The sequence below is a fragment of the Rhinatrema bivittatum genome, chromosome 4, assembly GCF_901001135.1.
Source record: "Rhinatrema bivittatum chromosome 4, aRhiBiv1.1, whole genome shotgun sequence".
Classification (NCBI taxonomy): domain Eukaryota; kingdom Metazoa; phylum Chordata; class Amphibia; order Gymnophiona; family Rhinatrematidae; genus Rhinatrema; species Rhinatrema bivittatum.
The window spans coordinates 485,328,000-485,344,995 of NC_042618.1; the positions used below are offsets into that span (position 1 = coordinate 485,328,000).

Consider the following 16,996-nt stretch of genomic DNA (forward strand, 5'->3'; position numbering starts at 1 on the left):
GTGTATACCATCCGGTCCAGGTGATTTACTACTCTTCAGTTTGTCAATCAGGTCTACCACATCTTCTAGGTTCACCGTGATTTAATTTAGTCCATCTGAATCATTGCCCATGAAAACCTTCTCCATTACGGGTACCTCCCCAACATCCTCTTCAGTAAACACCGAAGCAAAGAAATCATTTAATCTTTCCGCGATGGCCTTATCTTCTCTAAGTGCCCCTTTAACCCCTCGATCATCTAACGGTCCAACTGACTCCCTCACAGGCTTTCTGCTTCGGATATATTTAAAAAAGGTTTCAACTGTGAGTTTTTGCCTTTACAGCCAACTTCTTTTCAAATTCTCTCTTAGCCTGACTTATCAATGTCTTACATTTAACTTGCCAACATTTATGCATTATCCTATTTTCTTCTGTTGGATCCTTCTTCCAATTTTTGAATGAAGATCTTTTGGCTAAAATATCTTCTTTCACTTCCCCTTTTAACCATGCCGGTAATCGTTTTGCCTTCTTTCCACCTTTCTTAATGTGTGGAATACATCTGGACTGTGCTTCTAGAATGGTATTTTTTTAACAATGACCAGGCCTCTTGTACATTTTTTACTTTTATTTTTATTTATTTATTTATTTATTTATTTAACGGTTTTATATACCGACATTCATCAAAGATATCACATCGGTTCACAGCGTAACAAGAAACTAGTGCCAGTGGCGGCGCTTTACATCGAACAAGTTTAACATAATACAGTTAAAAAATATTGGAACATAATAACTAGAGCATGAGGAAAGGTAGGGGAAATAAAACATTAAACTAAAATTAGAATAACATGATTACAAGATGGTAAAAGAAGAGAAAAAAGGGGGGGAAAAGTGACAGAAGAATAAAATTAGATTAGTAAATTATTGTAAGCGAAGATTGCAGGTATATACAAAATGTACAATTATAGGGAATAATATAAAATAACAATAGTTCAGGGAAGGGGTGAGGTGAGAAGGGGGGGGGAGAGGTAGGGAATGGAGGGGGGAAGGGTAACACAGAAGGGAGGGAGAAGAGGAATGGTGTAAGCTTAGGGAGAAGCCAGTTCAAGCGGGGACTCACCCGCTTTTAGTGAAAAACCAAGTCAAGAGGGGACAGAGAAGGGAGGGTGTAGATGAGAGCAAGGGGACTTTAAGTATATGCTTTGGTGAAGAGCCAGGTCTTGAGCTTGCGCTTGAAAGTTTTTGAGCATTCTTCTTGGCGAAGTTCAACTGGCATTGTGTTCCAGAGAATAGGCCCGGCGATAGATAATGCACGGGCTCTCGTGGAGGTTAATTTGTAAAGTTTAGGTGAGGTGGTGGGCATGGTGGCGAGATGAATGTGTCTAGTGGGTTTATTGGCTTGGTGAAATCGGAGGGTGTCATTGAACCAATTCATTTCGGGATTGAACAAGGCCTTATGAATGAGTGAGAGAGCCTTTTGTAGCTGCTCCATTCAGTTTTTTTCTAACAATTTTTCTCATTTTATCAAAGTTTCCCTTTTGAAAGTTTAGCACGAGAGCCTTGGATTTGCACACTGTTCCTCTTCCAGTCATTAAATCAAATTTGATCATATTATGATCACTATTGCCAAGCGGCCCCACCACCGTTACCTCTCTCACCAAGTCCTGTGCTCCACTGAGAATTAGATCTAAAATTGCTCCCTCTCTTGTCGGTTCCTGAACCAATTGCTCCATAAAGCTATAATTTATTCCATCCAGGAACGTTATCTCTCTATCGTGTCCGGATGATACATTTACCCAGTCAATCTTGGGGTAATTGAAGTCTGAGTAGACAACGTGGTTCTATGTACTTTAAATTTACAATGCTGTATGTTATTTCTAGTAGATTTAAAGAGATCACAATTATATGAAATTAGGGACCATCATACCACCCACTGTGCTTGCAAGTTGAAACTTGTATTTTATGCACTTTGTTGGGTCACTTTTAATCATCGGTCCAAAAGTCCAGTATTTAAATATTCAATTTTTAACTTTTTTCCAAAAACTTATATATTAAAAGAGTACAGGAGGTATAACTTGACTTAAGTAACTGTCGGGGTCAGTTGTCCAACGCGCGCGTTTTGCAATACCGCTGCTTCAGAGACGTAAATTTTACTGATTCTCCTGATCCAGCACTCCCTGTGCGTCTTACAGACGGGATTACAGGCAAATCTTTCACGTCAGTGCTTCTTTTAAGATCGCCGAATGTTACTGAGGCGACTTAGTAGAGACTGAAGGTCCACTATAATTTCTAAAAAATCAAAGGCTTCATGTTAATTCATCTTTATAACAATCTTAACTTTTATCAGCATTTTATAAACATTTTCCTGAAAATATTTTAACAATGCATTTTTTCGCAGTTGGGACAGCATTACTTATAGAGACACTTACCGGACCCGACACCATTTCTCCGCTTGGCATTTTAGCGGTGAAACAGCTCGGACCGGATCTGATTTTAAACTAAATGCTCAAGAATCCACCTGACATTAAATTCATGCCTGATTTCGGCGGGAAATCACATGAAGTGAAACCATTCGATCTTTTTATTCAGTCCACCGGGAGTGACCGATTGTAGATAGAAAATCCACTTCTGTTCGCATTGTCTCAGAGTCTTTACTCGATTCCCTCCTCTCCTCCGATGATTAAAAGTGACCCAACAAACTGCATAAAATACAAGTTTCAACTTGCAAGCACAGTGGGTGATATGATGGCCCTAATTTCATATAATTGTGATCTCTTTAAATCTACTAGAAATAACATACAGCATTGTGAATTTAAAGTACATAGAACTACGTTGTCTACTCTGATGTTATATTAATCGTGGGTTTATAGATTAAGAGATATTCTTTATATTTGGTAATTGAAGTCTCCCATTATTACTGCACTACCAATTTGGTTAACTTCCCTAATTTCTCTTAGCATTTCACTGTCTGTTGCACCATCTTGACCAGGTGGACCCTATCACTATAGTCTTCCCCGACACACAAGGGATTTCTACCCATAAAGATTCAATTTTGTATTTAGTCTCATGCAGGATGTTTATCCTGTTGGACTCTATGCCATCCCGGACATAAAGCACCACACCGCCTCCCGAGTGCTCCTCTCTGTCATTGCGATATAATTTGTACCCCGGTATAGCACTGTCCCATTGATTATCCTCTTTCCACCATGTCTCTGAGATGTCAATTAAGTCTATGTCATCATTCACTGCTAATCTAGTATATGAACAAACCCCCAGTGAGTTTTAATTTATTACCAAGTGTCCAAAATGATTCTTTGCTCGCAATCAAGTCTTCATTTACATATTATTTTGAAAGGTAAACTGCAAAGTGTCGTAGAACACTTGCACATTACCCAAAAATTCAACAACAAAATTTTTAAAAGGTAGAGGAAGGGTTTCATATATAGGTTTCTCAGCCCAGCATAAGGTCTGTTAGATTTTCAAGTATAATCATCAACCAATCCTCCTCCACCTATGGGTTTTTTTCAAATTCTGTGCAAACCCTAGTGAAAACTGCAACACAATTTTTTTTTATCCCTTAAAACCGAATTTTTTTAACTATTATTTATAAAATTCTAATGCCTCCTTCAATGTAATTTCAAAGTCCCGACTTATCTGAAGATGTTAATCCACCCGACGTAGCTACGTTTCTGGCAAGACTTCCTTGGGTAAAGCCATGCTGGTTGTGTCCCATTAACCCATTTCTATCTAAATGTTTTGTAATTTTATTCTTTATAACAGTTTCCATGGTTTTTCCCGGCACTGAAGTCAGGCTCACCAGTCTATAGATTCCCGGATCACCTCTGGAACCCTTTTTAAATATCGGGTTACACTGGCCACCTTCCAGTCTTCAGGTACAACCAATGGGGTAAATTTTACAAATTTGCGCACACGCGTACTTTTATTCGCGCACCAGGCGTAAACATGAGTACGCGGGATTTTAATAGATAAGCGCGAATCCACGCGTATCTGTTAAAATCTGGGATTGGCGCGCGCAAGGCTGTGGAAAATCGGCAGCCTGAGAGCGCCGAGCCATGCAGCCTGCCTCCGTTCCCTCCGAGGCCGCTCCAATGGAACTTTCCTTCCACCCCCTGCACCTTCCCCTCCTTTCCCCTACCAAACCCACCCCCCCAGCCCTACCTAACCCCCCCCCCTACCTTTGTTGCACAAGTTACGCCAGCCTGAGGTAAGCGTAACTTGTGCGCGCTGGGCCAGCCGCTGGCGCGCGATTCCCAGGCCCGGGAACCGTTTCAGAGGCCTTGGCAATGCCCCCGAAACGGAACCACGCCCGCAGCCCGCCCCCAAATGACGTGCCGCCGCGACACGCCCCCCAACACCCCCCCCCCCCAGGAAAGCCCCGGGAATTACGTGCATCCCGGGGCATGCGCGTGCCGCCAAGCCTACTCAACATAGGCTCGGCGCGCGCAGGGGGAACTTCGGGCAGGTTTTCGGGGGGTACGCACGTATCTTACACGCGTACCCCTTTGAAAATCTGGCCCAATGAATTTAATGATAAGTTACAAATTACTAGTAATATGTCTGAAATTTCATTTTTGAGTTCCTTCAGTACTCTAGGATGCATACCATCCGGTCCAGGTGATTTGCTACTCTTCTAACTGTGAATCTGGCCTACTACATCTTCCAGATTCACTGTGATTTGGTTCAGTTCATCTAATCATCACCTTGAAAACTGTCTCTGGAAAGGGTATCTCCCCAACATCCTCATCAGTAACACCAAAGAAAAGAATTCATTTAGTCTTTCCGCAATGGCCCTATCTTCCCTAAGAGCCCCTTTAAACCCCTCGGTCATCTAATGGTCCAACCGACTCCCTTGCAGGTTTCTTGTTTGGGATATATTTTTTAAAGTTTTTATTATGAGTTTTTGCCACTACGGACAACTTCATTTCAAATTCTCTTAGCCTTTCTTATCAGTTTCTTACATTTAACTTGCCAATGCTTATGCTTTTTCCTATTTTCTTTAGATGGATCCCTTTTCTAATTTTTGAAGGAAGATTTTTTGGCTAAAATAGCCTCTGTCACCTCACCTTTTAACCATACTAGCAATTATTTGGCCTTCCTTCTACCTTTCTAAATGTGTGGAATACATCTGAACTGCCTTCTAAGATGGTATTTTTTAACAATGTCCACACCTGTTGTACCCTCTTAACCTTTGCTGCTGCACCTTTCAGTTTTTTTCTATTTTCCTCATTTTCCTATACAGTGATGCTTGTTGAGGGTTCTCCTGTCTCCTTTGCCATATCTGGTTCCTTCTCCTCCTCTCTTTTGTACTTTTTGTCCTCTTTCTCTCAGTCTTGCATCTCCATTTCTGACTCATTTCCCTGATTCTCATGCTCCTTCCTCCCTTTGCTTCTGCTGCTGCAGTAGAACACCAAAAGTAACTTCACATTAATGAAAGAAGTCTTCTTGTCAGGTTTTCCTTTTTATATTTCTAGGTGGTGAGCTTGTTTCTAACTTTAAAAAAATCAGCAGTAAATACCTTACCGTTTATTTCATTTTAGTACATAGGTTGTGAATGCTTAAACTACAGATTATCCTTCATTAGCATGCACAGATGCCTTAGAGTACTATGAGGATAATTTCAATCAAACATGGGCCAAGTTACCCAAATTTTCAAAGGGGAAGTTTTCCACACACAATTATAGCTGCTAATTTGTGTGAGAAAATGTATGCGTATAAATACAAACCCTACCCTGCTGCTCACTACAGGCTATATATATGTACATGTTTACCTACATAGCACTTCAGGCTATAGCATGCACATGTTTTCTCACGTAGCACTGCAGGCTATAGTCATGCACATGTTTTCTCACGTAGCACTGCAGGCTATAGTCATGCACATGTTTTCTCACGTAGCACTGCAGGCTATAGTCATGCACATGTTTTCTCACGTAGCACTGCACATGTTTACCTACATAGCACTTCAGGCTATAGCATGCACATGTTTTCTCACGTAGCACTGCAGGCTATAGTCATGCACATGTTTTCTCACGTAGCACTGCACATGTTTACCTACATAGCACTTCAGGCTATAGCATGCACATGTTTTCTCACGTAGCACTGCAGGCTATAGTCATGCACATGTTTTCTCACTTAGCACTGCAGGCTATAGTCATGCACATGTTTTCTCACGTAGCACTTCAGGCTATAGCATGCACATGTTTTCTCACGTAGCACTGCAGGCTATAGTCATGCACATGTTTTCTCACGTAGCACTGCAGGCTATAGCATGCACATGTTTTCTCACGTAGCACTGCAGGCTATAGTCATGCACATGTTTTCTCACGTAGCACTGCACATGTTTACCTACATAGCACTTCAGGCTATAGCATGCACATGTTTTCTCACGTAGCACTGCAGGCTATAGTCATGCACATGTTTTCTCACGTAGCACTGCAGGCTATAGTCGTGCACATGTTTTCTCACGTAGCACTGCAGGCTATAGTCGTGCATATGTTTTCTCACGTAGCACTGCAGGCTATACTCGTGCACATGTTTACCCACGTAGCACTGCAGGCTATAGTCATGCATATGTTTTCTCAAGTAGCTCTGCAGGCTATAGTCATGCATATGTTTACCCACATAGCACTGCAGGCTATAGTCATGCATATGTTTTCTCACGTAGCACTGCAGGCTATAGTCATGCACATGTTTTCTCACGTAGCACTGCAGGCTATAGACATGCACATGTTTTCTCACGTAGCACTGCAGGCTATAGTCATGCACATGTTTTCTCACGTAGCACTGCAGGCTATAGACATGCACATGTTTTCACATGTAGCACTGCAGGCTATAGACATGCACGTTTACCCACATAGCACTGCAGGCTATAGACATGCACATGTTTTCTCACGTAGCACTGCAGGCTATAGACATGCACATGTTTTCACATGTAGCACTGCAGGCTACAGACATGCACGTTTACCCACATAGCACTGCAGGCTATAGACATGCACATGTTTTCTCAAGTAGCACTGCAGGCTAGAGTCATGCACATGTTTTCTCACGTAGCACTGCAGGCTAGAGTCATGCACGTTTACCCACATAGCACTGCAGGCTATAGTCATGCACATGTTTTCTCACGTAGCACTGCAGGCTATAGACATGCACATGTTTTCTCATGTAGCACTGCAGGCTATAGACATGCACGTTTTCTCACGTAACACTGCAGGCTATCGGCATGCATATGTTTACCCACAGAGCACTGCAGGCTATAATCATGCACATGTTTTCTCACGTAGCAGTGCAGGCTATAGCATGCACATGTTTTCTCACGTAGCACTGCAGGCTATAGACATGCACATGTTTTCTCACGTAGCACTGCAGGCTATAGTCATGCACGTTTATCCACATAGCAGGAGGGCATTTCCGTGGGTAAAACACTGTTTTAGCCATGGAAAGGCCTTTGAAAATTACCCTCCCTATAAATACCAAAATAAATAAAAAGTAATAAAATGTGCACTTGCCCAATTTCTTATACAGTTTATTTTCTGACCCACACCTAATTCAATCCCTGCCTGTAAGTCGCATCCTTCCAGTACACGCTGCAAGCCTTCTAATGAAGTATCTTTATTAGCTGCAGATTGTTAAGGCAAAGACATTCCTTGTCCTCTCTTTTACGTCTCCCAGTCCTTCTGGATTCACCTAGACAAGCTTTAGCATCCTACTTGTCTCTTAGATTGATGACTACTCAGAAACTCTTGCCTTTTTTCCAGGGCATTTCTTTCTTGTCTGCACGGTGTGCTCCAGGCACAGCAGAGACCCAGGGGCTGAATGACTTATCCTGCTTGGGTAACACAGCATGCACAAGACCTATTCACCTTCTCCTAATTGAGTGCTACAGAACAGTTCCTATCCTTTCATGGACCTTCGTCTCTTTCTGTTATTAGAAAAAGATTAGAGAATGGCATTGCCTGAACAATTCCTTCCTAATTAATTGTGTGTTTTAATGAGTTTCAGCAGGTTCTCTTACATGTGTGCTTTATTGACTTCTACTCAATTCAGAACAAAACCACAGGCACTGGTAATTGGGCTTGCAGCATCAGCCCAGGGATTCTTGGTCTTGAGGTGAGGTTGGCTAGGAAAAGAGAACCCTGACATTTTAAATTAATCATTTATTATTCAACTCCTTCCAACAAAGAAAAATGCAGGGTTATAAATAAAGCCTGGTCATTAATTCAGAATCTCTCTAATATACAAGGATGGGCACAAAAGATGTTTTTAGCTACAATGTCAGTTTGCTAAAGATAAAATCTTAGGATGGCCAGAAGCCTGTGATAACATTGCAAGGGCCTGCAAGCTGTTTATCTCCTGGGTTCTGATCTTTGTTCTGCCCTTGGGGACTGAGGCAGGACTATGACTGAAAGAGACTTCCATCAAATGCAACCTAACAGCTTTCCCTGCATGGTAATACAGGGGAAAGCACCCACCACACAGAAGCCCGCATTTTAAACGCCCTGCGTGCGTAAAATCCGGGCCTTGCGCACGCTAAACCAATTTTCGAAGGGGCTCGGCCATGGCATAAAGCCCGGTACGTGCACAAGTGCCGGGCTTCTTCGATGGGGCGGGCCGGAGGGCCGGGACAACGCCATTGTTTGCTGTCCCAGAGAGTTGGGTGCCGGCAGCTGGAGCTGAATTAACTTGCAAAACAAAGAAAAATACCAAAAAAAGGCAGGGTTTAGGGGGTGGGGAGGAGAGGGGAAGAGGGAGGGAGTGTGGGTAGGGGGTAGGGAAATTCCCTCCCAGTCCGCTCCTTAGTTGGACAGGACTGGGAGGGAACTGGGGAAGGCCCCAATGCTAACGTCCCCCGGTGCACGCATGGTAGAAGATTGGTGCGTCCAAAGTGTAAAATCTACCCCTAAATCTGTAGCCAGGCATTACTTCAACTAATTAAGAAACTCTTTTGTAAGAAAAGCAGATGGTTTCTTCCAAGAAAAGTACAGCAAACGTGATTGAGAAAATCCCAAACTAAGAGGGAAGAAAGTACATTCAAAATGTATACGAGAAGTTCTATGGCCGAGGATAGAAAAGAGAAGCCATACCTGGAAAGTGTGTCAAACATAGTGACCAGCTTCATCGCTTCATACTCCTTCTGCTCCTCAGTCATTTCATCCAGGGGATTGGGCATCGGTTCCTCCATGTGCCCTGTGATGAGGTTAATGCTGCAGAGACAAACACAACCAACATTATTTCTTCCATTTATCTCCAAAACATTCATTTCCTTTCAGTTTATAGCAAATACGAGTGGAATATTTTCTCTTTTTTTCAATCTAGCAGTTATTTATGAGCCACCAAGGATTTCACTCTTTCCTATCCAACTCTTGACAGAAAACCATTGTAAATTTCCTCTCGTCCAACTCCATCAGCTCTTACTGGAAAGTAATCAGACACAGCCTCTCCTTTCTTCAAGAGTAGGCAACTCTGCTCTTCTAGAAGGGCCAATATCAATAATGAATATACATGAGATAGATGTGCATGTCATGCATATTCATTGTGGTTATCCTGAAAAACTAGACCTGTTTGCAGCACTTGAGGATCACAGTTACCTATGCCTGCCTTACTACTTCCCTACAGATCTCATCATGTAAAACTATTGATATTTTTCCATTTCTTTCTTATAGGTATCAACTACTTTATAAAGAGCAACTCTTGCAGTGCCCTGCTGTGCACCAGGCATGATGCAGCTACTGAACAGTCATTCGATATCATTCTAAGAAGAGTATTTGCCACTCCATCGTCCATCCCTGGGAGAGCTGGGAATGAAATCCACATATCTTAATGTCTACAGTAGCTGAGGACCAAAAGTCTGCTGAGGGAACGGAAAGCAGGAATCTCTCAGCACGGTGCAGGAATTGGAACCTCAGGGGTAGATTTTAAAAGGTGCGCACGCATGTTATAAAATCGGGGGTCAGCGCGCGCAAGGGGGTCCACAATTGTGCATCTTACGCGCGCCGAGCCGCGCTGCCTTCCCCCATTCCCTCCCAGACCTCTCCGAAATCGGAGCGGCCTGTGAGGTAACTTCCCTTCCCCCTAGCCTGACCTTCCCCCCCTTCCCCTAACCTTCCCCCCCCCCAGCCCTACTCTAACCCCCCTGACCTTTGTCTTACCTTTTGCGGCTGCCGGCAGCCTGTCGGCACGCTATCCTCCGACACAGTGGCAATGGCCGCTCTATCGGAGGCCTCTGGCCCCGCCCCGGACCACCCCTTTAGTAAAGCCCCGGGACTTACACGCGTCCCGGGGCCTTTTTAAGGCCTTTGAAAATCCAGCCCTCAGTGCTCTAACTCATCTATGCACTGTCACCTTCCTGTGACCATGAATCTCTCTGTACACTCAAATATAATGTCAGGCTGATTACAGGGTCACTAGAAGAAAGTTCAGGATTTTTAAATTGGGGGGCGGGGCTGATACTGGACCTGGTACTTATAGATGGGGAGTGTGTTCCTGATGTCATAATCAGAGATCATCTGGGATCCAGTGATCATGAGAAAGGTGGTTCAGTATTAAAACATAGGCAGTTCATTCAAAGGTGAGCGTCCTGGACTTCAGAGAAAGAGAGAGAGAGAAAGGCTCTCATATAAGAAAACTATTTATACCACTGTATCGGGGCAACTAGTGACTCGGGGTGAGGTTTTGGTGGTGGCCTAGGTTTTGGGGCAGTTTTGCATGCACAGTCAGAGGTACGAATTGCACAGTTATGATCAGTGAAGATTTGATGTGATATGGAGTGATGAAAGGTACACAAAATGAGATTTATACTCTCGATCTGGCTTCATAGCAGTTAGACAGAGAGTGGATCACGCTAGGTCGAGAGTACAATGTACAAATCTCATCTTTCTGTACCTGTCATCACTCCAAATCACATCAAACCTTCACTGATGTGTACTGTGCTGTTTGTACCTCTGACTGTGCATGTAAAACTGCCCCCAAAACCTCAGCCCGAGTTACTGGTAATCCCTCCTGCAGTGGTTTAAAAAGTTGCCTAATATGTAGGCGTTTTCTCTCTCTCTCTCTCCCTTCTCCCGCCCAAAACGAAATTTATGACTTTTAGCACAAATCCCATTTCGGGCATATCGCATAGCATAATGCCAGGAAAAAAGGTGTGGTTATTTCCGGCATTAAAATCTGCAATAATGTACATTACGCTATGGCATGCAATCTTTAGCACCCCTCATTTTAATTTACTCTGCCCTAACTCTGCCAAAATTCCTCCCATTTGGGAAAAATTTTAAAATTTGCATACGCATCTTGTGATGTGTTATTTATCAAGGGCCCTAATGCGATTTGATGAAAGACCCCTTTGCTAAGATGCAGGTGTTCCTGAAGGAGTCATTAACTGAGTGTGTTAAACTAGGGGAAGAAGGTAAAACTGTGATATGAGACTGAGCTGTGAGCAGGCGAATTGGTTACTGGAATGATAGGTTGAGAAGTATGGGAAGCATACTTGTCGCGGTCAGGACGTGGGTCTGAGAAACATTGAACCCTGTCCTGTTGTAGCATAATGAGAGTTTTGGCTATGAGAGGCATCGAAAGAGACACATATAAGAGACCTTTGTTGCAGAGCGAGCAAAGGCGTCCATGGGAACGCATTCCGATACATGTGTAGGGAGTAGAATCTGTCCACCGTATGGTTTGATTCGGTTGAACTCAGCGCTAGAAGATTTTGCTCGCTACACATGTAGTCAGAGACCATTCGAAAGGATAGAAACATCTATGGAGAAGGTCTGCTAGTGCCTTCGGTAAGTCTGTTAGATAAGTGGCCCGGGAGTCCATGGAGTGTGCAAGGGCCGAAGGTTAGAACTGCGCAGCTTCCTGGCAGAGCAGCTAAGAGGACCCATTGATCGGTCGTCAGTTGGACACACGCCTCCCGGCCACCAATAGAACTCTGTCAGAAGCTCCAGGGTCCTGGCAGTTCCTGGATGCGTGGTGGTCAGTGAATCGGGGGCCCACGCTAAGACTTTCCTATGGGAACGAGAGGGCACCACAGTCTTACCTGTGGGGGCCACCTCGATGCGGCCAGCAGGACTTTGGCTGGGTCCAAAATATACTGAAGTGGGTTGGTGGTGTCTTCAGTCTCCATCGTACGGGAGAGAGCATCCGCCCGGATGTTCTTGGATGCTGGTCGGTAACGGAGGGAAAAATTGAAACGGCTGAAGAAGAGTGACTAGCGCGCCTGCCATGGATTAAGACGCTGGGCGCGGCACAGGTATTCCAGGTTCTAGTGGTCGGTATAAACGACTATCAGATGTTGGGCCCCCTCCAATCATTGGTGCCATTCTTCGAAAGCTAGTTTGATGGCCAGCAGCTCCTTATCACCGATGCCGTACTTCCTCTCTGCGGGTGTGAACTTACATGAGTAGTAGGAACACGACAGGGATTTGCCTCGGTGGACAACTGGCTCAGAACGGCCCCGACAGCAAAGTCTGAGGCGTTGACCTCCACGATGAACTGGCATTGAGGGTCAGGGTGGCGGAGGCAAGTGTCCTGGAGGAACGCATTCTTTAAGTCCTGGAAGACTCGTAGAGCTGCCAGTGGCCAGTTCTTAGCGTTGGCGCCCTTTCTGGTAAGGCCGTCAACGGGGCCACCATCTGGGAATAGTGAGGAATAAACTGCCGGTAAAAGTTAGCGAACCCCAGGAACCATTGGAGTGCCTTCACTCCCAGTGGTTGCGGCCAATCCTTGATCGCCGCGACCTTCTCCGGGTCCATAAGGAAACCTGTGGAGGATACAATGTTCCCAAGGAAGGATAGCGACTCTTGCTCGAAGAGACATTTCTCAAACTTTGCTTAGAGTTGGTTATCTCGGAGTTTCTGTAGAACGCGGCGAACATCATAGCGATGTGTCTCCAAGTCCTTGGAGTAAATGAGCATATCGTCAAGGTAAACAATTACCGAGGTATGAACATTTCCCTCAGGACCTCATTCATGAGGTTCTGAAATACTGCCGGGGCATTGCAGAGGCCGAAGGGCATGACCAGGTATTCGTAGTGGCCGTCCCTTGTGTTAAAAGCAGTCTTCCACTCGTCTCCAGGATGGATGTGCACTAGGTTTTACGCCCCATGAAGGTCCAGCTTGCTAAATACCTTGGCTCCCTGCAGGCGTCGAGAAGTTCAGGAATCAAGGATAAGGGATACCGATCCCGCCGAGTGATGCTGTTCAGGCCCCAGTAATCTATGCAGGGTTGAAGGGATCCATCCTTCTTTGCTACCCAGAAGAACCCGACTCCAGCCGGGGACTTGGAGGATCGAATGAGTCCTCGGTCCAGGTTCTCCCGGATATAAGCGGACATGGCTTGCGTCTCCGGAAGGGACAAAGGGTATACCCCGTCCCCGGGGCGGCGTGGTACCCGGAAGCAAATTGATCGCACAGTCAAAGGGGCGATGCTCCGGGAGGATCTCGGCCTTCTGTTTGGAAAAGACGTCGAGGTAGTCTTGGTAGTGCGAAGGCAGGGCCAAGGGAGTTGTCAGGAGAGGTAACTGTGGTCGAGGAACCGCAGCCAGACAGGAATCAAAGCAAAATGGTCCCCAGGATGCCACCTGGAGGGAATCCGAGATTACAGGCGAGTGCTTCCGAAGCCACGGTAGACCCAGGATGACAGGATGATGCAGAATGGCAGTGTGTAACGTGAGAGGCTTGGTTCAGGTAGCAATGGTGCCTGGAAGGAGTTTCCCCTGAATGGAAGAGACACGGAGAAGGGGGTCTTTGGTGTTGAATGTGGTACCTCCCCAACATCCTCTTCAGTAAACACCGAAGAAAAGAAATCATTTAATCTTTCCGCGATGGGCTTATCTTCTCTAAGTGCCCCTTTAACCCCTCGGTCATCACAGTCCATCTGACTCGCTCACAGGCTTTCTGCTTCGGATATATTTAAAAAAGTTTTTACTGTGAGTTTTTGCCTCTACGGCCAACTTCTTTTCAAATTTTCTCTTAGCCTGTCTTATCAATGTCTTACATTTAACTTGCCAACGTTTATGCTTTATCCTATTTTCTTCTGTTGGATCCTTCTTCCAATTTTTGAATGAAGATCTTTTGGATAAAATAGCTTCTTTCACTTCCCCTTTTAACCATGCCGGTAATTGTTTTGCCTTCTTTCCACCTTTCTTAATGTGTGGAATACATCTGGATTGTGCTTCTAGGATGGTATTTTTTAACAATGACCACGCCTCTTGCACACTTTTTACTTTTGTAGCTGCTCCTTTCAGTTTTTTTCTATTTTTCTCATTTTATCAAAGATTCCCTTTTGAAAGTTTAGCACGAGAGCAGAAGATTTGCTTACTGTCCCTCTTCCAGTCATGAAATCAAATTTGATCATATTATGATCACTACTGCCAAGCGGCCCCACAACCGTTACCTCTCTCACCAAATCCTGTTCTCCACTGAGAATTAGATCTAAAATTGCTCCCTCTCTCGTCGGTTCCTGAACCAATTGCTCCATAAAGCTATCATTTATTCCATCCAGGAACGTTATCTCTCTAGCGTGACCCGATGATACATTTACCCAGTCAATATTGGGGTAATTGAAGTCTCCCATTATTACTGCACTACCAATTTGGTTAGCTTCCCTAATTTCTCTTAGCATTTCACTGTCAGTCTCACCATCTTGACCAGGTAGACGGTAGTATAATCCTTTTACTATAGTCTTCCCCGACACACAAGGGATTTCTACCCATAAAGATTCAATTGTGCATTTAGTCTCGTGCAGGATGTTTATCCTGTTGGACTCTATGCCATCCCGGACATAAAGCACCACACTGCCTCCTGGGTGCTCCTTTCTGTCAATGCGATATAATTTGTACCCCGGTATAGCACTGTCCCATTGGTTGTCCTCCTTCTACCATGTACATATGGATTATAAATCCCATGCCTGCAGCGTGCGTCGGGCTGTTACCTGCACTTATTTACTTCTGCTCTTGATGAGGTGTAAGTCTGAAGAAAACTCGTTTTAGGCCTAAAATGACTGGGTGAGGGTTCCGAGTAAACTGGGGGGAGTGCAGGCTGAAGAACCAGAGGGGTCTGGATGACCTAGAGATAGACTTGGCCAATTAGTGAATTCATTTGTCAAACTGGGTATTTCCTTCATGCGTGCATGTTTTAAAATCTGTATAGTTGCACACATTAAAGATGACAAATTCCTAAGGAAGATACGCGATTAACATTTGCTTGTGTACCTGCTCAAAAGTAGAAGCACACAGATGAGCACTAGGTATATTTTAAATTTTATATGTGTACTTCTGTGGATGATTTAAAATTCCTGCATATGTGTGCTCGTGCTTGCATACACACATATGTGGGTGCATATGCACTCATTTTAAAGTTACTGTCTTACAGATCGATTTTAAAAGCAACGCACGTGTGACCATATACATGTGCATTGGTGTGTGAATGGCGAGATGCTGCAATTTTAAATTGTGCTCGCAAGTATTTGCAAATTATTTAAGAACCCCTCCTGCGCGTATTACAGCTAGGCTTCTAGCAGCTTTTATGCGCGTATGCAAGCGGATTTTAAAACATGCTTGCGCAAGAGAAAACCCAGTTTTTCCTAATAGTCCATCATTTTTCCCAGTCCATATTGAGGTTTTCAAGACCCTTTTGGTTCTTCATCCAGCAAACCCCCCACTTAACCCTGAACGGCCTAAAACTCAAGATCTCCAGACTTGCTCCTCATTAGGACCAGAAATAAAGTTCCGGGGATAACAAGCGCTTGGGACAGATTTTCAAATGCTCGCGCATGTGTCCACGTGCGCTCGGTTCCCAGCGCACGCACATGGCTGCCCCAATTTTATAACATGCTCGCGGCGACGCACAAGGGGGTGGATTTTATTAAGAAACGTGCAGTGACTCAATCGGTGCATCCCCAGTTTCCTCTGGATTACCGCCTGCTCTAGAACTTAGCCTGGACTCGGACACCGTTTGCTTGCTGCCTGCCCCCGACCTTTGCTTAGATCCAGCCACTGTTTGCTTGCTGTTTGCCCTGATCTCTGCCTGATACTCAACTTTGTCTGAGCCCTGGAACCCAAAGGCTCAACCTGCAGGAAAAGGAGCCGATATAGGTGAAGCCCTAGATCCAGCCCTAGTAAGAGCGAGTTCACCTGCTGTCGGCATGGGCCTAGTAGGTTCGCCTACTAGGCTCCGTCAACCATCACATCCATGATACCCATCTATCCATTCTCTTTATAGACCATTATTACTCTCTCTCTAGAGATTTATTAGTAAATCTTATTCTTTCCAAAGGGCAGGAAATACATGGAACCAATACCTGTCATTTGATTTTGGGGTTGATCTCTCGTCATGACACAGATTTTCATGGATTATTTCATAACTCAGAAATGTGGTATTAGTACAAATAAAATCAATACAATAACAAGTCTCCCTTCTGAATTTAATTTATACCTGGGATAAAAAAAATTGTTTGAAGTTCTTGATTGGTCATCTATTTTTACCATTCTATATTTTGTAAACTAATTTACTGTGGCAATAATTGTCATCAGAAAGAGTGATCTAGCATCACTCTGTTGATACCCAAAGTATGAACAGAGTTGAAATCCAACTTTAGGGAAGGAGACCACAGCACCTGATACACCCAAGCATGAATACAGCAGGATGAGAGGAAGACTTACTTCTGGGAGAACAAAACTGCAGTTAAAAAAAAAGGGTGTCACCAAATCCCTGAGCCGAGATCATATATTTAAGGTGTGCTTGTTACCCTGTGCAGGTCCATGACTTTGCATGTTGTGCCAATGAAAGCAGCAGTCCTAAAGGCTTTCTACTTGACTCAACATTTCTATACTCATGAAAAAGTACAAAATAGAAATTTATGGAAGATTTAAAAAACAACTTCAGGGCTGGCCTAGTGGGGCAGAAGCAATGCTGAGCATTAACATACAGTGGGACCTGAGTTTAAGAACATAAGAAAATGCCATACTGGGTCAGACCAAGGGTCCATCAAGCCCAGCATCCTGTTTCCAACAGT

The 16,996-nt window shown here is 44.3% G+C and overlaps 1 protein-coding gene across 4 annotated transcripts in view; it reads right to left on the reverse strand.

Annotated features, from left to right (window-relative positions):
- Nucleotides 1-16,996, reverse strand: part of LOC115089258 (synembryn-B-like) — a 234,028-nt gene that overhangs the window by 34,520 nt on the left and 182,512 nt on the right. For 2 of the 4 annotated variants that reach the window (XM_029597384.1, XM_029597383.1), the window contains exon 9: nt 9,073-9,192. In XM_029597384.1, coding sequence (XP_029453244.1) covers nt 9,073-9,192 — 120 coding nt within the window. Of the gene's footprint in view, nt 1-1,722; nt 2,264-7,847; nt 8,109-9,072; nt 9,193-16,996 lie in introns of those variants that run through there. The other 2 variants (XM_029597386.1, XM_029597385.1) reach the window with 2 other exon arrangements.